Raw genomic sequence first — 23570 nt, 5'->3', positions numbered from 1 at the left:
ATCAAAGCGCGAGTCGAAAAACACCATCCCATAATATTAGTTAACGATTAACACATTTCTAAATGTATTGTAAGCATACAATACAACTGATAATATGTTGCGCTTATTTATCTGGTGTACTGACATTTTTGCGCGTTTAACGGCTGAAATCTAACGTGGTTTGTGCCCTTCAGAATGAAAGAGTTTGCATTTACCTTTTTAATAAAAGGCGAGCTTTTAAGCCTGAGAAATCACCCCGTAAATGCACACGTTTAATTGCACATGTGTTAATATGTATGCTTACACAGTATTAAAAGACACTCAACAAGTACACAGTATTAAAAGACAGTCAACAATTAACGTCATTTACCTTCGTTCCCGCGTTTGACTTGTACTGTAAATCTCTTCCTCGTTTTCAGTTCACATGATTACGTAGGAGGCGTAATACGTGATGACGCGATACGTGACTCCGCCTCCTCCATAAGAGTATATGAACAATAAACAGGTTCCAGTTATGACCATTACACGTAGAATTTCGACATGAAACCTGCCTAACTTTTGTAAGTAAGCTGTAAGGAATGAGCCTGCCAAATTTCAGACTTCTACCTACACGGGAAGTTGGAGAATTAGTGATGAGTAAGTCAGTCAAACAGGTTCCAGTTATGACCATTACGCGTAGAATTTCGAAATAAAACCTGCCTAACTTTTGTAAGTAAGCTGTAAGGAATGAGCCTGCCAAATTTCAGACTTCTACCTCACGGGAAGTTGGAGAATTAGTGATGAGTGAGTGAGTGAGTGAGTCAGTCAGTCAGTCAGTGAGTCAGTGAGGGCTTTGCCTTTTATTAGTATAGATATATGTGTGTGTGTGTATGTGTGTGTGTATATATATATATATATATATATATATATATATATATATATATATATAAATATAAATATATATATATATATATATATATATATATATATATATATATATAAAATAAAGCACTTTAAATCATAATAGTCAAGTGGAGGTAGATGTCATTCTCAAATGAGAATATACATCTAGGGTCAACCCACTTAAAAAGTTTATAGTAAATAGCGGAGAAATCTGCCGCTGCCACAAAGTGTTACATCCACAGGGATTCTTCATGAAAGACCTGCCCTAAATACTTCCAGTATGTGCACTTGAAACTACTGGGGTTTTAGGGGGAGAGCAAAAGAAACTGAACAAAAGACTTGATGATGAGAAAATATAAGACTAAAATTGCAGTTAACGATTAGTGTTGATCAGCAAATTTTGCTGTGTTTTTGTTCACCCTTGTTCGTTGAATTATTTACTGATGATTCAGCCAGTTTAGAAAAATTTTTTTCCACAGCGCCCCGTAATGCTTTGCAAGGCCAGCGTGACATCCCCTGGAGCTATAATGGCCAACATTGAATGGGACCACCCCCTGGGTATATAATGCTGATCTTTTGCATTACAGACTCCGTGGTTGGTGGTAGAACAGATAAGTAAATAAAGCAGGTTTTCAAAATTGTATTTTTATGAAACATATACAGTAATCCCTCGCTATATTGCGCTTCGACTTTCGCGGCTTCACTCTATCGCAGATTTTATATGTAAGCATATTTAAATATATATCGCGGTTTTTTTGCTGGTTTGTGGGTTTCAGTGGACAATGCGTCTTTTAATTTCTAGTACATGCTTCCTCAGTTGGTTTGCCCAGTTGATTTTATACAAGGGACGCTATTGACAGATGGCTGAGAAGCTACCCAATCAGAGCAAGTATTACATATTAAATAAAACTCCTCAAATATATTGTGAGCACGGGGGGCTGTTCGCACCCCTAGAGGATATGGCCGCTCCTCAAAAAACGCTGAAAGACTACCTTCACATTGCTCCCTTCCTTGCTGGGCTTACTGTGGTTGCTTTTTTGTGCGATATGTTTCCCGCACAGTGCTTCACATACCTAAAAGCTCAAACAGCACCTATTGATTTTTGATTGTTTGCTTTTCTGTCTCTCTCTTTCTCCCTCTGACATTCTCTGCTCCTGACGGAGGGGGTGTGAGCAGGGGTGCTGTTCGCACCTCTAGAGGATACGGACGCACGTCTAAAAAATACTGAAAGACTACCTTCACATTGCTCCCTTCCTTACTGGGCTTCCTTGCAGCTGCTTTGTCAAGCGACATGCTTTCCGCACGGTGCTTTGCATACTTAAAAGCCCAAACAGCACCTATTGATTTTTGATTGTTTGCTTTTACTCTCTCTCTCTCTGACATTCTCTACTCCTGACGCTTACTCCTTTGAAGAGGAAGATATGTTTGCATTCTTTTAATTGTGAGACGGAACTGTCATCTCTGTCTTGTCATGGAGCACGTTTAAACTTTTGAAAAAGAGACAAATGTTTGTTTTCAGTGTTTGAATAAAGTTCCTATCTCTCTACAACCTCCTGTGTTTCTGTGCAAATCTGTGACCCAAGCATGATAATATAAAAATAACCATATAAACATATGGTTTCTATTTTGCGGATTTTCACCTCACTGTACAGCATAAATAATGAGTTATGTCTGCTTGTCTCCAAATATGCAGGTCGATCTTCGAGTTCCACGTCAGTAAATTGAACAATTTCTTTTATGTTCTTGAATAAGAGCACACTTATTTTGTGATACCTTTTGCAAAAGTGTTTATTTGATATTTGGACTTACGTCTTCACACATTATACACTTCAAGTCAACATTTTGTCATTATTTCTATAACAAAAAAAAGTTTCTGTTTTAGTTATGTGTTCAACATTTCTTGCCTCACTTTTCCTGGCATCCTACATTTACACAGATCATTGTAGACATGGAACATACATGAAATGCATGTATTTCAAATAATGATATATTATTTACGCTTTATAAATCCAGACACCTAACTCCCAGATACAGACTTCAGCTATGAAAATCTGTGTCCAACTTCAGCTGCCTCAGTGCTGGGATGGGTAGGCAGGCCGCCTGCTGCCAGTGCTGATTGACACATTTGCAAAACAAAGACTGATGAGGAGGTGCGAGGGAATTTAAAGTGGCCTGGCATTATGAATATTTTTATAGGCTTCGGGGTTTGTTTGTTTTGTTTTGTTTTTCTAGGGTAATTTTAAGTATAAGACAATTTATTGTTATCAGAAACTTGCTTTCTGTCGAACCAAGTTAATGAGAGCACCAGTGATTCCATTAGGTTATGTTATCTCAGAATTGGTATCAAAATTGGCCAGTTCAGTAACATGAAATAAGCATAAATTAGGAAGTGGGTTAATAAATAAAGCCATCCCTCAAAACTCTGCACAGACTGGAAAGAGACTTGTGAGAGAAGTCACAAAGATACCAACAGTCACTTTGAAGCAAATACAGAGATATAGTAGCTAAGAACTGCAGTAAAGTTAGCTATATCAAGAGTTCTGCATAACACTGGCCTGTATGAAAGGGTATCAAAAAAGAAGCCATTCCTCTTTGTTTTAAAGCATGCTGGTGATTCATTTCTTTTGTTAGAAAAAGGTTTTGTGGTCAGATGAGAATAAAATGGAGTTTGTTAGCCAGGGTTCAGAATGAGAGAGGCAAGTGGTAGAAATGTAACACCGTCAACAACTCGAAAAACACAATAAATGCAGAGAAGTATGATGCTGATCAGCATTATTCTGTAAAGGATTTTTTTTCCGGCAGGAACTGGGCTTTTTGTTAAAATTAGAAGGAAGAGTGGATGGTTAGAAACAAAAGCAAATACCTCACAAGTGCCTGTGTCAGTCTGGTTAAACAAATCTGTGGCCATAGTTTGCATTTCAGCAGAATTGGGAACATATATAATGTAAAGTGCAACAGTGGCATGGTTCACAAACCAAATATGAATGTCCTACAATGCCTGTTTCAAAGCCTTGCACCCACTCTGAATGAGAAATTGTTGCACAATTTGAAAATTGGGTGCACATGTGTCATTTGACTCACCTGAACAACCTGAAGTGAATCATCAAGGAGCCAAAATCATTTCTGAGCAGTGTGCAGAACTGGTTCATACGTATCCCAAAAGACGGTTATTACTTCATAATGGGTGGCTCTACAAATTATTACAGTGTAAACATTGAATACATGCTGTATTTAAACAGAATATTAGTTTTTTTCTAATATAAAATGTATAATTGAAAAAAAGTAAATTATAATTCTTTGAAGTAAAAATATAACAAGAAAGAATTTCAGTGTAGGATTTGTTTTTCAGCAAAATTAGAGCATTGGCTTGTTTGTTTAACCATACAGGTTAAAGGAAATGGATGATAGCATATGTCGGAAAATCAAGGCTAAAGCTATTTTTGATTGCACAAGTTGTAATTTTCTTTTCTGTGGCATTCTAAAATTGTCTGCTTACTTGTTATGGATCAGTACAAGAGAAATGGATACCTACTACCTACGGCATGGTGACAGTAGACCAATAAAAGCTTGTTACCTGGTAAGGATAGTGTTCTGGGTAATGCACCTGGTATATATTGGCGTGCCTGTTGTAAACAATAGCCATTGGTAGTTTATCTCCCACAAAATAATTGAACAAGTGCCTATGTTTGATCAGTGTTTAGCGCTAGCTCCTCAAGTTTTTGAGTTGTGCTTGAAGCCACAAAATTCTTGTAACAGAATCATTAACTCCATTATGCTAAACTGAATAAGTAGATTAGAAAGTGGATTTATGGAAGAGTAAGTCAGGTGATATGAAGTAAGTTACTTAACCACATTGGGCAGATTTATGCTCAGTTGTGTTGTTGATGCCAGAGTAAGTGTTATTTGGACATGGCACTTTATTTTGGCCTGCTTTCCCTTAAAGCTTTGCTGACTTTTTGTAGAAGAAAAATGACGTAATTAGTGTTTTCCAGGCACTCTTCAGCATGTACTAGTGCTTTTTCATGCACTTTTCACAGTACAAAAAATCTACCACTCCCAAAAATCTTTAAGTTGATTAACAGAGGATATATAAGATGGAGATTAAAAAAAACATTCCAAGTACTTTGGGCTATAAATTTGGCCTGGTTAAAAAAATTCCTGTATAAAAAATTTGAATATCTAGAAAAAGTGTGCTGTAAAGTACTTTTAGTTTGTGAGTATTTGAAAGGTGCTACACAGATTAAAAATGCATTCATAAAATATAAAATTAACAGTGTACTGTAGTAAAAAATTAAAAAATTATTGAAAATTAAATTGTACATATTATACAGAATTTTTAAGTCAATATATTAATCTAAAAAAGTATGATATTATTTTGACATAAAACTTCACGTTAACTAATCTCACATCCTGGATCTAAGCCCTGCACCCAGTCATTACTTTTTTCGAGTTTGCACATTCTCCTCTAAGTGTGCATAGGTTTTTGTCTTAGTACTCTTGTTTTCCTCCCAAATTGTCCAATATGTGTGGTTTAGGTTAATTGGTAACTCTACACTGGCTCTGTGTTGTGAATTTGCATTGCAGTAGACAGGTGAGTTGTTGTGTGCTTGTTCTTTTTTGCTGCTGATTGTGTTGGAATGGGACATTTCTCAAGCTGGTTTAATAGCTGAATGTTATGTATTTGTTTTGGAGTCTATTTGTTTATTTATTTGATACAATGTAAAGTCCTCTTTTATTTCATGACTTGTACTTATTCAGTTCACACATCATACATGTTTTATTTCTTCTTTTAAATATTTAACTTAGAATTTAAAAATTGTAATTTTTTTCCAGGTAATCAGAACAACTGGGTTTATGAAAGGGCTTTATTTGGAATCTGAATTGAAATCTGAAAATGTAAAGGTAAGTTTTCTAGTTTCAGTATGATTTATTTTACTGTCCAGTATTGGTAAGCGTTCAGGTGAGTCATTCATCTTTACACTTTTTAACTATCAAATGTTAACACATCTAACTATAAATAATGAAAAAGAGAAGTGACCAGTAAAAATGAATAAACTAAATGCAGCATTGGAGTGTTGTTATATGTTTCATATTAGTACTTCATCCTCAATTCAATTGACTCTGTAGATGTCTGCCAAATTCCACCCTTGGCATTGTGAGTTTCTATTCTTTGTATGCTGTTAACACAGCCTAGCTAAACAGAGTAATTTGTAAACCCCAATTGTTCATTCACTAATATGAATAGCAGCTGTTTAGGGGTAGGTGGAATGGCTAAAAATGTATATCATGATATAATTTAAAACTTATCAAGGTTACTTTATATATCATAGTGTAACCTGTGTACATATAATTTTTCAGACTTAATCCAGTTTAGGAGCTTCGGCCCAATTTTTTAGTTCTACTGCGATGTTTCTTTTCATAAGGACTGTTTTAATCAATTACCTTTTTCATGCTCAAAGTGCTTCACAGAATTTCAGAATGAACATCAGGAAAAAGCAGAAACAAAAATCAAATACACATGATTGGATGCCAAATAATATAAGCATAAAACACTAAATAAAGATGAATAACTGACAATAAACCACAATAAAACACAGAAATGCATATATTGCAATAAAATTCTGAACAAATAACAATTTGTGATACAAATCATCCTGAGTATCAAGGTAAATATACTGTCAGGATGGGTCAGAATATAAGGCTATTTTAAATGCCTTCCTGAACAATTGAGTTTCAAGTTGCTTTTGAAAAGGACGATTTGAACCATCTGATTGAATTAATCCATCCATCCATTTTCTAACCCCCTGAATTCGAACACAGGGTCACGGGGGGTCTGCTGGAGCCAATCCCAGCCAACATAAGACGCAAGGCAGGAACCAGTCCCGGGCAGGGCGACAACCCATCGCAGGACACCAAGCACTCACTAGGGACAATTTAGAATCGCCAATCCACCTAACCTACATGTCTTTGGACTGTGGGAGGAAACCAGAGCACCCGGAGGAAACCCAAGCAGACACAGAGAACATGCAAACCCCACGCAGGGAGGACCCGGGAAGTGAACCTGGGTCTCCTTACTGCGAGGCAGCAAGGTTACCACCGGGCCACCGTGCCGCCCTGATTGAATTAAATTTTAATTCAAAATATCTTTAATGTGCAAAATAAAAAAATGAAGAAAGAACTGAGCAAGAAATAAATAAGCATGCAGTATATTACATATACCATTAAAAAAAGATGCATATTCTTTAAAAATCTGTACTGAAAAGATAGTCAATACAAAATAAAAATTCAAAGAGCTATTCTTCCCAATTCTTTTGGTTCACCTTTCATCAAAAACAAGCAAGACTAAATAGACTTTAGTTTTGCCTTTCAAAATATCTTTATGAACATGAAGAAAAAATATATAAAGACAAACCAAAGAAAGTGTACATTTATTCTACATTGACTGAATACTACCTCAGCAGAGGCTATCAAACAAAGACCTAAAATGAAGCCTACTAAAGAAATCTTTCACACTTGACAAACAAGACTTTTCATTATCCTCATTCTATACAAATTGATGTTTGTGGACAATTTTTTAAAGAGATTCTAATGAGGAAACAGTATTTTTATATAGTAAAATTCCTCCCATGCCATTAGCTTCTAACTTTGAAGGTTTACAGCATTTCAACATATATGAATCAAAAGATGTGAAAATAATGCCTACTGTTGCTGACTTATAACTTCATTTATATTTAAAATTTTCTCCTACTTTTTAAAAATTCTGTAGTGCACAGTTTTCCTTCAGTTCCCTAAGCATGTACTTATTTTGCCTAATGGTTAATCCAGGGCAACTGTATTATCACTGTCATTGGTGTTTGAAGCAAAGCAAATTACAGTACTATGATTTATCAGTTTCTGATCGATTTTTATCAATGATCATAAGGGTGAGGGAATGTCCCTCTTCAAAGTTTGAAGACATAATCAAATCTAAAAATAATGTTGGAGAGCAAAAAGGGGGCAGGAAGGTGATTGGTGTCATCTTCAAAGTCCAAAGATGCAATTGTAAACAGTTTCAGATGGATGGTTTGGGTTGGGGTTAGGGTTGTGTGCTGCGAGGAGGGCCTTCTGTGTCAGAAGATAATGGAACACCCACTCATATTGTGCATCATGTCATCTGCAACAAGTAACAAAATTCTAAAATAGCTAACAAAATTCTACCAGTGTTTCATTTCTACTGGTATACCATGCACCACTACTATACAAGCTCTGCAATACATTACATTTTGTGAACATTGGTCCAAAAAAATTTTTTTTTTTTTTAAAGAAATAATTTTAAAACAATAAAAAACAAAATGGGCATTAAAACCATACAAAGTATATACTTTGAAACTAAATGCAAAACAAACATCGGCTGAATCATTCCTCCTGCTTGCTGTTTTAAACTCTTTCCTTTAAGCTAAAAGGCACCTACCCATTGTAGCTAAACAGAGACTTTTAACAGACATGGTGACTGACACCTTAAACAGACTCCAGAAATTAACTACATTTTAATAAAATTACATACTCAGTATGTGCAGTTTGCAATGTGATATGCAAGACAGCCAGCCCTTAATACACACTGAAAAGAGGTGGGTAAAAATTATAAGCTTCAACATAGATAAAGATACAAATCCATATTTTGCATAAACATATTTCTCGTAATTTTTAAAGGCAGTGTATAAATAAGGCACTGGATGTGTATTTATTTCTTAGGACTTGCATTTGGCTTTTTTGTATTTTTTTTTTTTTTATAAAGTTACATGATAATGCCACCCGTACCAAAGTGCTGCATAAATTGATCATTTCATCATTTCACCCGACTCCCAACAAACACATCTTTTTTTGCAGCAAAGTGTAAAATAATATATTTTCTATATATATGAAAAGTTACAAATATCTGCAGCAGTTACTTTTGGCACTGTAGACACTGGTAACTGCTTGTGCTGTCTTCTAAAGGCAAACTCTGCACGACACGTTTTGCTGTCATCACATTTAAACATTAAGGCCCATTGTTTCTTAGCATAGTTTCTTTCAGCATATACCGTAATTTCTAACTTGTTTGATAATTTCTCATCACACATTAAATATAAAAATGAAGACAATCAGAGCTGACCATAAATATAAAAACATTATTCAATTCATCTTTAAATTCTTGATGTTCATTGCCATTTTTTTCTTTCTAGAAAGCTATCCAGCTAGCGTAAACAGCAGGTTACAGCATATGTACTGTATAATGTGCATTATTATGCCTGTGTTCTTCACTGCTGCAGCAAACAGAGGTTCTGTCCTACACAAATCACTTCACTAAGAACAGTTTTTCTGCTGCAGAGTTCTTTATTTCAAACATAAGAGAGAAGCAAAGTATTAAAAGAAAACTTTTAACACCACAGAACACAACATTCAGTAAAATTCGATACATTGCTCTTCTTCTGTGCCGCTTTCTGGGCTGGAAGTGGAACAGTCTTCAGCTTCATCTGACTCTCTATAAGAAAGGCAAGAAGACTTTTGCTTAAGGAGTACTGGGTTTAAAGACTTTTTCTTTTATTAAGGTTAGAGTGATGTCTTCATGCAATTGTTCAGTTTCTACAGTTGATCCAAGCGGAACTGTAGTAGTAAGAGCAAAAGGTTGTTTATTGTTCTGAAGACTCTCTCTTGCTGCAGTTCAGTTTGAATCATCCATGCCAAGTTCACTATTTTTAAAAATGCATTTTTTGATCAATATTTGGAGGGATCTTCATCATCAAAATGTTTGGTACGTGCTGCCTTGATTAGATTACTCAAAAATTATACATCCTATTAACAAACTGCAATTTGAGTGAGGTGATGAATGGTTGATTAAAAAAAATAGTACCCAATTACTAAATTATTGTTTTTGACTTGATTAATACCTGTCATTGACTAATCTCAGCAGTCCTAATGGCAATAAAGCAGTGGCATCAAGTGCCACATGAGTATATAGAGAAGATAGACTGAAGATAGGAGGGTTAATAACATTTCATAATGATTATCATGCTTGAAGAGGATCAGTAATAGTTCATTTTGTTTTTCATGTTAATGTTTTTGTTCCAGTGACTAATAACATTTTAATATCAATAAATAATATTGATTAAAGGCCATTCATATTAGAGTGTTGTCTAATTTTGTAACTGTGGCTACATTTTTCCTCAATTTGTCAGCCTTTTTATTTTTTTGTAGAGTTAGGATAAGGTCTTTAGATTTTATAATAAAATAAAACAAAGTTTAAGCTTGAAATTTGTACAGTATTTCAAATTTATTGCTTAATTACCTTGCTGACTTTGCCTGTTAGAGTGATATTTGGATTGTTTCTCTGCAATTAGCTCCAGCATTTAGCAATTTTGGGATTTACATTCTGGTACTTTTGCACACCAATAAAAACCAAAATGAGTAGTCATTAATTTTAGTTGCGGCAGAGTTGTAATTGCATACAAAAGTTGTTGTATTTAATATATTCTTTAAACTCTTGCATTTTGTAACTTTGTATTTGATATAGAACTTTAATGAAATGTTACATGAGGAAACCTATAGATCAACCTTAATAGGTCATACTTATAGGCAAAAGTTCATTATTTTCTCTTCTAGAGTACACATTTCCGTGACCTATTGCAGTAATAATCATACAGTATATTCATCTTTTGATAATTTGTTCCTGGTAAAAGTGGCTTGCAACTTTCTTAAATATGAAAGGATTCAACTATGTTGTACATTTCTTAAATTAAATGAGTACATCTTAAAAGACTTTAATTTTTATTTTTAGGATAAGGATGCAAAGATCATTTTCCTTCAGAAGGCTATAGATGTTGTTATTATGGTAACAGGAGAAGCCTTATCTGTAAAGCCAGCCCGTATTGTTGCAGGACATGAGCCAGAGAAAACTAATGAACTTCTGCAGGCCATAGGGAAGTGCTGCCTTAATAAGGTAAATAATTAAATGTACTGAGTAATTTTTAGATTTATTCCTGTAAAAATTAACTATCTCAAAGTTGAATTATATGGGTTCAATAAATGTGTTGGTTCTCACTGACATGACAGCCTGAGCTGAAATCATTTGGTGATTATGATTCCACATGTAGATCAGAAAATAACTGAGCTAGTGAATGTTTTTAAAATTGGTTCCAGTAACCATTTGGAAAAATGTAAATGGATGCAAAACAAGCAAATAGGTTAACACTGCTTCTATTTGGTCCCTAGTGCTCATGGAAAACTGACATAAGATGCACTAGAGCAATGCTTTTCCCCTCTATAACTGTAAAACACTGAAAAATAATGCTTAAAGAATGACTTTGTACAGCAATATAAATTGATAAATCCTCTTTTTTATTTATTTTTTTATTTTTATGTATGAAATATCAATATCTACACAAGTGTTTTCTTTTGGTTGACAGTGTTTAGGCTGTTACCCATGCTGAGATACACTTGGGCACCTATGAGCCAATTTTGACTTGTATAGTACCTGCTGCTTATAGGTTGTGGGGATTTTTAGTAAGGATTGTCTTCCTGCAGCCTCGTCTTGAAAGAAATGGGCCTTTTTCTATATTTGTTAATGTACATTACATTCACCAGCAGATGGCACTAGGGAGTGCAAGTACGGTAACATGAACGCGCTTGAATAAAACATGGCATGTTGGGAAGTACACATAAAAAGGCTGAAATGTGCAATTTAAATGCCGATACTTTACAATGGGACACAACCTGCTTTAATCTATGAGTTACCCCAGAAGTAGAAATGACTTACAATGTGGAGGTCAGTGCAGTCCACTGTCATGGATCTACTTTACAAGATGCTATGCATATTCACTGCAATGCGTGACAGAATTTATTTGAAAGCTGTGTTTGGGAAAAGAAAAAAAAACAGGAAATGCTACCACATCACAGACACTTACAAAGCATTGTTTTCTTGTTTTCCCAGTGCATGTGCTTTTATAGTCTAATTATTGATTAGAATGTTGATGATAAATTACAATAGCAGAATAACTGTATATAGTTTATTGATTTACTTTTCAAGAAGAATAAATCTCAAGTACACATTTGGTAGAAGGTTGCTCAAAAGTGAAGAAAGAACACTTACTAGGGCACAGTTTAGAGTATGAAGAATGTGTGCCCTGTTCTATGATATTTCTGTGTTTTTAATTTAACAGTTTGAATGTAACTTCATTGAATAAAGGATTACTTTGAAAAGAAAAACGAGTGCACTCAGCTGCAGCCAGAACAGAGATAATTGTAGTCTAAATGAAGCATCTCCTTAAATGCTTAATAAATAAAAAAGGCATTATACAGTGGTGTGAAAAACTATTTGCCCCCTTCCTGATTTCTTATTCTTTTGCATGTTTGTCACACAAAATGTTTCTGATCATCAAACACATTTAACCATTAGTCAAATATAACACAAGTAAACACAAAATGCAGTTTTTAAATGATGGTGTTTATTATTTAGGGAGAAAAAAAATCCAAACCTACATGGCCCTGTGTGAAAAAGTAATTGCCCCCTTGTTAAAAAATAACCTAACTGTGGTGTATCACACCTGAGTTCAATTTCCGTAGCCACCTCCAGGCCTGATTACTGCCACACCTGTTTCAATCAAGAAATCACTTAAATAGGAGCTGCCTGACACAGAGAAGTAGACCAAAAGCACCTCAAAAGCTAGACATCATGCCAAGATCCAAAGAAATTCAGGAACAAATGAGAACAGAAGTAATTGAGATCTATCAGTCTGGTAAAGGTTATAAAGCCATTTCTAAAGCTTTGGGACTCCAGCGAACCACAGTGAGAGCCATTATCCACAAATGGCAAAAACATGGAACAGTGGTGAACCTTCCCAGGAGTGGCCGGCCGACCAAAATTACCCCAAGAGCGCAGAGACGACTCATCCGAGAGGTCACAAAAGACCCCAGGACAACGTCTAAAGAACTGCAGGCCTCACTTGCCTCAATTAAGGTCAGTGTTCACGACTCCCCCATAAGAAAGAGACTGGGCAAAAATGACCTGCATGGCAGATTTCCAAGACGCAAACCACTGTTAAGCAAAAAGAACATTAGGGCTCGTCTCAATTTTGCTAAGAAACATCTCAATGATTGCCAAGAGTTTTGGGAAAATACCTTGTGGAGTGATGAGTCAAAAGTTGAACTTTTTGGAAGGCAAATGTCCCGTTACATCTGGCGTAAAAGGAACACAGCATTTCAGAAAAAGAACATCATACCAACAGTAAAATATGGTGGTGGTAGTGTGATGGTCTGGGGTTGTTTTGCTGCTTCAGGACCTGGAAGGCTTGCTGTGATAGATGGAACCATGAATTCTACTGTCTACCAAAAAATCCTGAAGGAGAATGTCCGGCCATCTGTTCGTCAACTCAAGCTGAAGCGATCTTGGGTGCTGCAACAGGACAATGACCCAAAACACACCAGCAAATCCACCTCTGAATGGCTGAAGAAAAACAAACTGAAGACTTTGGAGTGGCCTAGTCAAAGTCCTGACCTGAATCCAATTGAGATGCTATGGCATGACCTTAAAAAGGCGGTTCATGCTAGAAAACCCTCAAATAAAGCTGAATTACAACAATTTTGCAAAGATGAGTGGGCCAAAATTCCTCCAGAGCGCTGTAAAAGACTCATTGCAAGTTATCGCAAACGCTTGATTGCAGTTATTGCTGCTAAGGGTGGCCCAACCAGTTATTAGGTTCAGGGGGCAATTACTTTTTCACACAGGGCCATGTAGGTTTGGATTTTTTTTTCTCCCTAAATAATAAAAACCACCATTTACAAACTGCATTTTGTGTTTACTTGTGTTATATTTGACTAATGGTTAAATGTGTTTGATGATCAGAAACATTTTGTGTGACAAACATGCAAAAGAATAAGAAATCAGGAAGGGGGCAAATAGTTTTTCACACCACTGTATATTCCAAGCTGAATAACTCTAAATAGCTAGTAAACAACCAGAATAATGTTTAAGTCCTCTCAAACCTATGGTGTTACATTTGAGCTAGAAAAGGCAAATTGATGTAATGTCAAAGGAAAGTTCCAAAAGAGAAAGTGAACACTATTTGAAAGAAATTTTTAAAATCAAAAAATGTGTAAGCAAATGAAGAACAGGTGTTATGTTAGTCTGATTTTTTGTCAATAAAAATATAATCCTTGTATTTATCAATAAATTGGATTATCCTGTTTCTTTAAACAAATCTGATTCTCTTTCCTTGACAGAAGTCTAACAATGACCAATTCTGTTTCACATAGAGAGGCAAGGAAAATAAAATATTAATCACTGATGTTGCTACAAATCTTCCTCCCTACACTCTTTAGTTATTCCACTGTGGAAATGAGATCACAAAAAATATAATATGAAATTGAAGGTACATTTTAATCAAACAGGAAAGCTTTTAAAAGTCTTAGACTTTATTTTCTTGAGAAAACTATGTCTCAGCAGCAGTGATGTTAGTAAGTATTCACAATGAAGTTTGTCTAGGTTTGATTTGTTGTAAAGTATACATTGAATTTAAGTGGCCTGTCTCCCAAAGAATGGTGACACTTTATTGTTGTCACTAACAGAAAATAAATATTGTTAAAAAAATGAATGCAACATCAAATAAATAATTTAAAGAAACTCAAGTGCAAGTGTGAGTATGAATTTCCTGTTCCGAAGCCTTGTGATGTTGGGATAAAAACCATTCCTGAATATCGTATTGGAGTTACTAATGGTCCTGCACCACTGTTCAGAACTTATAAGGAAGAAATGTTTCTGTGCAAGATGGCTGAGGTCTTTTATAAGTATTGTCTAACTTTGTAAAGTTGGTGTATTTCAGATATATTCTTTAACTACTGGTTTCATTATTTTTGTGGATTTTTGTAAATGTATCTCTCTCGCTCTCTCTCTGCCTTACCTACTGTATATACTCACATATAAGTCGGGTCTTAAAACCCGAAAAATCAATGATAAAATCAGACCCTGACTTGTACGCCAGTTCAAAAATGCGAGACTTAAAATTTTTTTTTTTTTTTTTTTTTTTTTTTACATCTTCTTGCCTCCTCCAATCTCGCATCAGTTTCTCAGACGCATCGGATTTTGTTGCAGTAGTGCAGTTACCAATTTCTTTTGCTATTTCAACGTCGTTTAATTTAAAACCAGCTTCATATTTTCTTCTGATTGAACGCTCCATCGTAGATAAGGGATGCTCTTACGATAAAGGTGTATGAGGGTGTGAGATACAAAAAACACAAATCAGTGCAAACATTGCTTCAGAATAGTTCGGGTATTACCATGTGGTCATGTAGGCACAATGGAGAGAGAGGGAGAGGTTAGGAGCATGTGCTGATACAGCGCATTGCTGCACCCACATAGAAAAAAAGGCAGTGTGCTCCATGGTTACTTCCTCAGGTGGGCGTTAGCATATCATAGTCTCTTGGACCAATAGAGTGATTTTTCCACATTTGACTTATATTACCCACATTATAAAATACCAGAAATTACATTGTAAAATGAAGTCCCGACTTATCTGCGGGAGAAATTATCCGCGAGTATAAACGGTAATTCAAATTTTTAACTAAGTGATAACCATTGCAATTATGGAAATTTCTTTTTCACTTCATTGTGTCAAATTTCAAAAAGTGTAGCAGTATTTTTAATAATTTCACCTGATAATTGAGCACATTATTACTGTATAATTAATGTATAACCTTAGTTTTCTATACAATACAGTAGATCCCTGATTATCTGTACCCCCATTTACAGGGGTTCCACACTATTCAAGGTGAACTTATGAGTGTAATACATTTCTTATAATTCATAAAAGCTTTACCGTGAATACTTTACCTAGCACATAAATACTAGGGCAATACAGATGATTGATTTTCATATTACTTAATTGGCCGATTCAGATTTTTTTTTGTTTTTTTTTTTCTTTTTCTTTATCCCTTTAAAAAAACTTTTTATATTAAGCTCCTGCATAACAAGACATATAGAAGCCTTATGTCCTATATTAAAGTGTATTTTTATAATTAAACTATAGACCACAGATGTTAACTGTTGATTTTTTTTTATTACCAACGTAGAATGCTGTAGGCTTAAATACTAAAATAAATAAAATTTCCTTAAAATACATACTTTAATAAAATAAGTACAAAAATATTTATCCATAATACATATGGCATAAAAGAAAATAAAATGCTTCTTTTAATTACAAGCTGTCATATGGCTTCATTTTTTCTGTAATGCACCTATCTGAAACAAGGCTTAAAAAGGTAGTTTTCATCATTTATGTAACAACAAAAATATATGTTTACTCTCACACAATAAATTGATATTAGCAATTAAACGCTGCTTAAATGTAAATATACAAGTACGTGCACTTGTTGGTTTTAATCATTTTAATTCATTAATTACAGTACAGCTTTTTATTGTTAAAATATGCATTTACTATATATATGCAGGTGTTTTTTTTCCTTCAGTATATCAACTGGACATTTGTAATTCTTGAGGTGTGATGATAAAATATGGATTACTATTTTAATTATGCAGTACTTCTTTCATACCAAAACTTATGCTGTATGACACACAACAACAAATAATAAACAAAATACAAATCTTTAAAAAAGACTATAATTTACTAAAAAGCAATTTCAAATTTGTCTTTTCTTTTTACAATTCAGACCATAAGCTTCTACATTTTAAACAAGCTCACTGTTCATGCTCAAACAGTGTCCATTTTAATTTAAAGGACAGAGTAAATGTCTGAATTCCTTAAAGTAGCTTATGTTACTGTTTGTCTATTTGCACAAACAACAATATATTAATAAAACAGCAACATATTAATAAAATGTAAAAGAAATTACAAAAATTAGAAGCTTGAATATACAACCAATGAAAAATACTAAAAGAAATATTTGAGTAAATGTTGTAGACTCATGGAAATCAGAAATATCTAATAATGATAATACTGTATATTCCCAAAATTCACATTATTTCTAATGACTGCCTGTTTCTATTCAAATTAATATAGTTTTGTGTGATAATGCCATCAAAAAAATCCAAGTTCCTTCAGTGGGAAAAGCACAAATTAATCTATGGTAGGAATGTTTTACTCCTGGACAATTTTATATAGTATTTTCAAGAGTAAGCAGCTCCTGTGAACTAATCACATTAGCCCTGAGGAGGGGGGAAAAAAGAAAAACTTCAAATATTGTATATGTAAAAGAACTTTGTTAGTTACATAGCCCTTCTGATACAATTGATTAACCAGTGGCATTATAACTGAGACCCTTTGTTTTAAGATAATTTCTTGGGTGAAAACAGGGTAACACAGCTAGTTGTAAATACAAGATAATTCAAATCATTAGGATTCCTATTATTGTTATACATTAAACTATTAAACTGCAAAAAACATGTTTTGGACTGAGGGATTTAATTTTTGTTCACCTTCTTTGTCATCTGAAGACAAAAAATATAAGTATTTTCTTTCTTCAACCTTTAAAAAGTTCCTGGAAATTTTTTTTTTTGCTAGCTCACAAGTGATGATGCTGTTAAAAGAGTTCTCGCTGGGGAAAAACCAGACCTTAAAGGAAAGCATCCATCTACTTCTAAAATACAAGACAAAGAGAACAGAGAGAGCAAAGAAGAAGAAAAAAGAAAACACAAAGACAAAGAGGTTTCAAAAACCTTTTTATTTTTTCATTAAATCACTGTAATTTGTTAACATCCTTGTAACTAAGAAAATTTCTTGCTGTTCATTGGTTCATTATTTATAATGTGTGTAATGTAGTATTTAAGAAGTTTTGCTTCCTATGTGAATCTGAATCTACCTTAACTCAAATTGTATAAACATATGTTCCTGAAAAATTGTGTTATACCATAAAAATAATATTTTTCTTTGGGGAGAAGTATTCCTTGATTCTGTTAGCTTGGTATTGCCAATAGAGTTTTATTTTGCCACTTTATTTGGATTAACTGTATATTTAAAAATAAATTATTTATGTTAAGGAGAAGAAAGATGAAGAAATTAAGGAGAGAAGTACCAGCAGAGACCGAAAAGAAGAGCAGAAGGAAACTGAGAGTAAGAAGACAGAGAAAGACAGACATAGAGATGGAGAAAAGTATGAGAAGGGAAGAGACCGTGAAAGAACCAGAGACAGAGATCGAGATAAAGAAAAGAGTCGTGACCGAGACAAGGAAAAAAAAGATAAAGGGAAAGACCAGGAACAGTCAAATGAGAAAGACAGAGATAAAAGAAGAGAACGTAATAAACCAAGGGAGTTACCAAATGATTTAGATATAAAGGTATGTATTATCTTAAAAAGTAGTAGTTGTACTTTAAAACATTCAATGGGCAGGCATCTGCAAAAAATGTATAGATTTTAATTATACATCCTAAATGCGTAAACAGTACACTATAACTATTTTATTACAGATGACATGTGGTGAATTTGTCTTTTCCACCCTCATTCCAATGAAGAGATCATTTTTACTCCCTTATTTTATACTATTATTAAGATGTTAGTATACACTACTACCCAAAAGCCCCTGGCTTATTTCAGGAAAATTAATTTTTAAACAATGTTTTGGAAGTACATTTAGGAATTATATTGTGCCTGCATGTCCAGTTAATCAGTCTATTGAGTGACATTGTGCTGAGCATGTTTTTGGTGTTTTTTCTACAATTGCACAGGTGACTTCAGAAATTTCAGCAATCATCAGGGCATATTTTCAACAGCCAATGATGATCATGTTTTTCATCATAGTTGGTCTTGCTCATAAATCGTTAATATTACATTGAAGTTCTAGTGTGTCTATGAGAAGGCTTTTGTGGAAAAATACAATGCTTGGAGCAGCGGCAGTGGCAATACCATTTTGCACCATGACTCACTGTGTTAGTAAAGTGTTTCTGACCAAAAATAATGCAGTTGTTGTTTTGCACCTCATGTATTCGCCAGAGCACACTCCTTATGAATTTTTTGTTCCGGAAATTAAATTTGAAGAGAATGGAAGTTTTGCTGCCGTGGGAGAAATCCTATTAAAATGCTGAAGGTTTTAGACATAGTAGTAAAAGATGAGTGCAAGAGTTGGGAAATCACTGGGACAAGTGTATTGCATTTCAAGGAGAACATTTTGAAGGCTCTTGAAAGAAAATTTCTGAAAGTTTTATAATGATGTTTTTAATATGTTTTGTTATGTAAAAATTCTAGGTATTTTTAGAAACCCTGTGTTTTTTGTGGAAATCAAGGTTTCAAATCCACTTTTTGAAAGGAATAGCAGCAATAGTTGCTAATTATATACTTTATGACATTAACTTGCTGTAAATGAGGCATAATATGTAAAATCCCCAAATGTCAAGATATATAATATATAATTCTGTACTGACTGGGTAAAAACTGTAACCCATCCATCTTCTAAACCCGCTTACCTAGGTCAGGGTCGTGGGAAAGTCAGCGCCTATCCCAGCAAACATTGGGCACAAGACAGGAACAATCTCTGGACAGGACACCAGCCCATTGCAAGGTGGACACACACTCTAACACAAACACAACTTGGGGCCAGTTTAGCATCGCCAGTCCACTTAACCAGCATGCCTTGCTTGTTCACTCAGGTCTGCCAGAGAAAAGTATCTAGTGATGCCGCCTCTGCTTGGTATTAAATTTCAATCCAGACTCTCTTTCTGTGTAGTTCATAGTTGGTGGAACTGGCTGACCACCTCAATCCATATTGCTGACTCCCTCAAATGTATTTAAGAAGCAATTGAAGACCCATCTGTTCTGTGAATGAATATTGAAATGGGAAGAAAAAAAAAACTTTTACGATATTTTATATTGTCGGTTAATTTGTTTAATTGCAGTATTTATTGTAATCTATGATTGTAAATTATCTCTTCACTTGTGGCAATCAAAGTTTGTTACCTGTCCTATAACACTTGCTGAACAAACAGGCCCTAGCCTAATGTTACTCGAGAATGTTTAACTCTTTTCTAAGAATTGGATTCTAAAAATTGGATTAAAGCTTAAATACATTGTAAAATAATGGATTTCTTTTTTTTTTTTTTTTTTAAATATATATATAAAGTCTAAAGAACTGACAGACACAGAGTCTTCAAAGCCTCCTGAGCCATCTGGGAGAAGCATTAAAACTGACGCACAAAATGAGGTTGGTTTTTGATACTTAGTGAACCTTATTAATAATTTTTTAACATTCTTAAGAAATTTACTAGTCTGCTTTTAATATGGTGGTCATGCAGGTGTAGCACTGGACCCATATTTTTGTTTCTTTTTTATTTAAACTTGTTTATATATTTTTGTTTGCCTCCTCTGAGTTACTTGCAACCTTGTTTTGTTTTGTGGCATAATAGTAATATTTAAATGCACGGAAGTGCATGAATTAACTCCTAAATAACAGTGCTAGAAAAAGCCTATACATCCTTCCATACAGATTATTTTTATATAAGCTAACAATTCTGATGTTTTTACTTTTTTTAAAAAAAGCCTGAAGATGTCAGTGAGGTATAGACATAATTTATGTTTATTTGATTTATATGCATTGCTTTTGTTCTTTTTTTTTTCTTTTCTAGATAGTTTGTAGCTTTGAGTGTTAGAGTACAGCTTAACTTGCTGTCTTATCTGTTAATGTGAGTTGGGGTTCTTTGATTGCTGCTTAATCCCCAAGTGTGGCTTTCCTAGTTTTTTTTTTATTTTGTTTTCTCATTTGTGTTTTATTTTCTGTCATAGAATAGTAATTTGGGCAATATTTAATTGTTTAGTTATATAAATAATAAATTGCTATGAGAAATAAACAAATTGTAAGTGTGAAGAAATTTTCACTATGAATTTTTTTGTTCTCCATGCAGTGACTAGAATTTTCATGGGCACTTCAACATATGTCACTCTTTTCAGAAAGTGTTCACCTTTTGTGACACAGAGTAAAGATAGACTTTAAATCTTAAACTCTGATTATTGTCTGCACAGATTGTTACAGACTCATTTAAAGAATGGTTACCTTGTTACCAACTGTGCTCAAGTCAAACCAGGCACAGAACATAAAAGACTTAATGCCTATCTGCCAGCCCCCAACCCACTGCCATTTACTGGCAGGACACCTTGTAATCAGAAGTCATGTTTAGCCATTAGATAAGCTTGTCTTTAACGACTAAAATGTTTACACATTAAACAAAGACCACCAAATAGTGTTCAATGGACAGACTTGTTTCTATGGCTTATATGTATCATCATATCTGTTTAGTATATAGGAACTCATTTTGAAAGTGCATCCAATACTGTTTTTTTCTTTATTTTAATTATATTTGCTTATCCTAGCAGGATGTCACATTTAGTATGTGTCTACAATACAGTAGTAACATGATTATTCATGCTAAAGGCTAAATATTTATTTTTCTGCATTCTTTTAAACCTGCACATGTTGTATTTTTTCAAGCTTGTCTGTTATTTACCTGTATACCTTTTCATTAAAGATCATGTATTAAACTACCAGCCAAGACAAAAAGTGTTTAGACTGTAATATAACAATGATCCTGCAAACCTGTAATGTCCTTGTAATGACACAAGTTGAAAGCATAGCTTTGCTGAAGGCACTCCCAGTGGTTCCGGTTTAACTTTAAACATTCATTGGACGGTTCCTGGAGTAGTGGGGTGAGGGGGAATGGCATTTTTGTGGAAGGTTTTTTTGTAAGTCATTTTTTAGAAAAATACACACTTCAGGCTTATAGACTAAATAGATTATTGGTACACATTGCAAAGAATTTGTAAAGTTTGTAATGATAATGGAATACTGTATATATTATTTAGCATCGTATTTAGCAGAACAGTCTTTGTATGTACAGTCTTTGTGGTGAGAAGTTAAGCAAAATGACACCTTTAATTGGCTAATAATAATAATAATACATTTTATTTATATAGCACCTTTCCCATGCTCAAGGCACTTACAGAATATAATAAAGAACGGCAGCGTATACAGTATATAGCATTGTACAAACCAGATAAATAAATAAAGAAGATTAAGACAGTGAACAGACAACATAATTAATGGTCTAGCACACACACACAGGTTACATTAGCATCTTGACAGAGAAGTAAACTGAGAGAAGGGTAATAAAGTCAAATAGAGCTAAAAGCCTTCCTGAACAGATGAGTTTTGAGTTGTTTTTCAAAAGAATTCATGGAGTCAGCTGACCTGATCAATTTTGGTAGGTCATTCCAGAGTCTGGGCGCTATACAGCTGAAGGCCCTGTCACCTAACTAGAAAGATTGCAATATGCAAGCTTTCGAGGCAACTCAAGCCCCTTCTTCAGGCAAGATGTAAGACTATATGCAGTCTTTTAAAATTTCCTAAATCTTCAAACTAAACATTATGTGTAGATAGTAAAACCTAGGATGGCAGAGAGTTGAAAAGATTAGTTCTGGTTCCTGCCAGATCCAGCATTCCGGGTTTGATTCCAATTCTCAGTCATTGTCTGTGGGGTTGTTGTACATTCTTCATGTGTTTACAAACATGTGGTAGGTGGAATAGCAGCTGTAAATTAGCCTTGCTCTGATAGTGTGTATTTGCACTGTGGAGGATTGGAGCCCTGTCCAGGGTATTTATTGATAAAGGGGTTTGAGAATTTTATATATGTTATTTTGAGGTGTTTGAACATTCATTCCATGTTTGCCTGATTGGATTTTTCTCTCATAGTCTGGTTTTCTTCCTGGGTTTTTCTCTCATAGTCTGGTTTTCTTCCCACACACCCAGGGCATGTGTGTTTGGTTAACTGGTGATTCTGATTTGCTCTGTCAAGGGCTGGTGTATTGTGTAACTATATCTATGTTTTTTTTTTTTTTTTTTGGAAGCCCACTGAGGTCCTTGGAGTAGAGGTATTGTATTTATTGTGTTATTGAATTCGGTTGGTGGGCTAAGGCAGTTAGAGAATGTTAGGTTTAGATATTATCAGGAAAGATAATTGTATGATTTGGGATTTCTGACAGTTTAAACAGTTTTAAAGAATGTGTTTATTGATAACCCTTTTCATTAGCAATCACATAAAACTTTGTAGCTGCCATGATAACCTTATTGCTATATTCAGGAGACATTTCATTTGACCCAGGCATCATTGCTGCTAAAGTTAACTTCTGTAGTAGTTTTATTTCCACTTTGGGTGGGGTTAGTAGACCTACAGTTATTTAACATTCTTCCCGACTCATTCTTAAAAATGAAATAATTTGATTGTGTATTTATATGCAGGCATACATTTATAAATATATAACATCGTATCATGTTGATCCCTTTAGAATAAGCATCTTATTTACTTTCACTTTGTTTTTCTTCTGTCAACCTATAAGGGTGAGGAATTGGAGGTAAGATCATAATAAGCAGAATTAATTTAGTTGATCTTTTAGAGTGACCGAAGTTTATAGATACGCTATCTCAAACTTCTGTTGTTGTTTCTAGACACAATAGAATAAGTAATAAGTAAACAAACTTTTACATTTCTGTAGAGAACTGAAATTAAGTTGTAAATGACATATACGTGTATGTATGTATGTGTATGTAATATATATATATATATATATATATATATATATATATATATATATATATATATATATATATATATAATTTTTTTTTTAAGTCTGAAAGCCCTGCAAGAATACCTCGACCATCTTCAGCAAAAGGACAGAGAAGGCGGCACAAACCTGGTGGTGCAGGTATA

At 34.2% G+C, this 23570-nt stretch overlaps 1 protein-coding gene across 1 annotated transcript in view; it reads left to right on the top strand.

Annotated features, from left to right (window-relative positions):
- The window catches only part of traf3ip1 (TNF receptor-associated factor 3 interacting protein 1), a 119308-nt gene that overhangs the window by 34330 nt on the left and 61408 nt on the right, over nt 1-23570 (top strand). The window contains exons 3-8 of the mRNA XM_028807304.2: nt 5695-5763; nt 10655-10816; nt 17388-17531; nt 17864-18160; nt 19937-20017; nt 23490-23565. Coding sequence (XP_028663137.1) covers nt 5695-5763; nt 10655-10816; nt 17388-17531; nt 17864-18160; nt 19937-20017; nt 23490-23565 — 829 coding nt within the window. The remainder of the gene's footprint in view (nt 1-5694; nt 5764-10654; nt 10817-17387; nt 17532-17863; nt 18161-19936; nt 20018-23489; nt 23566-23570) is intronic.

The sequence above is a fragment of the Erpetoichthys calabaricus genome, chromosome 8, assembly GCF_900747795.2.
Source record: "Erpetoichthys calabaricus chromosome 8, fErpCal1.3, whole genome shotgun sequence".
Taxonomy (NCBI): Eukaryota; Metazoa; Chordata; class Cladistia; order Polypteriformes; family Polypteridae; genus Erpetoichthys; species Erpetoichthys calabaricus.
This window is presented reverse-complemented; position numbering and strand designations above follow the sequence as displayed.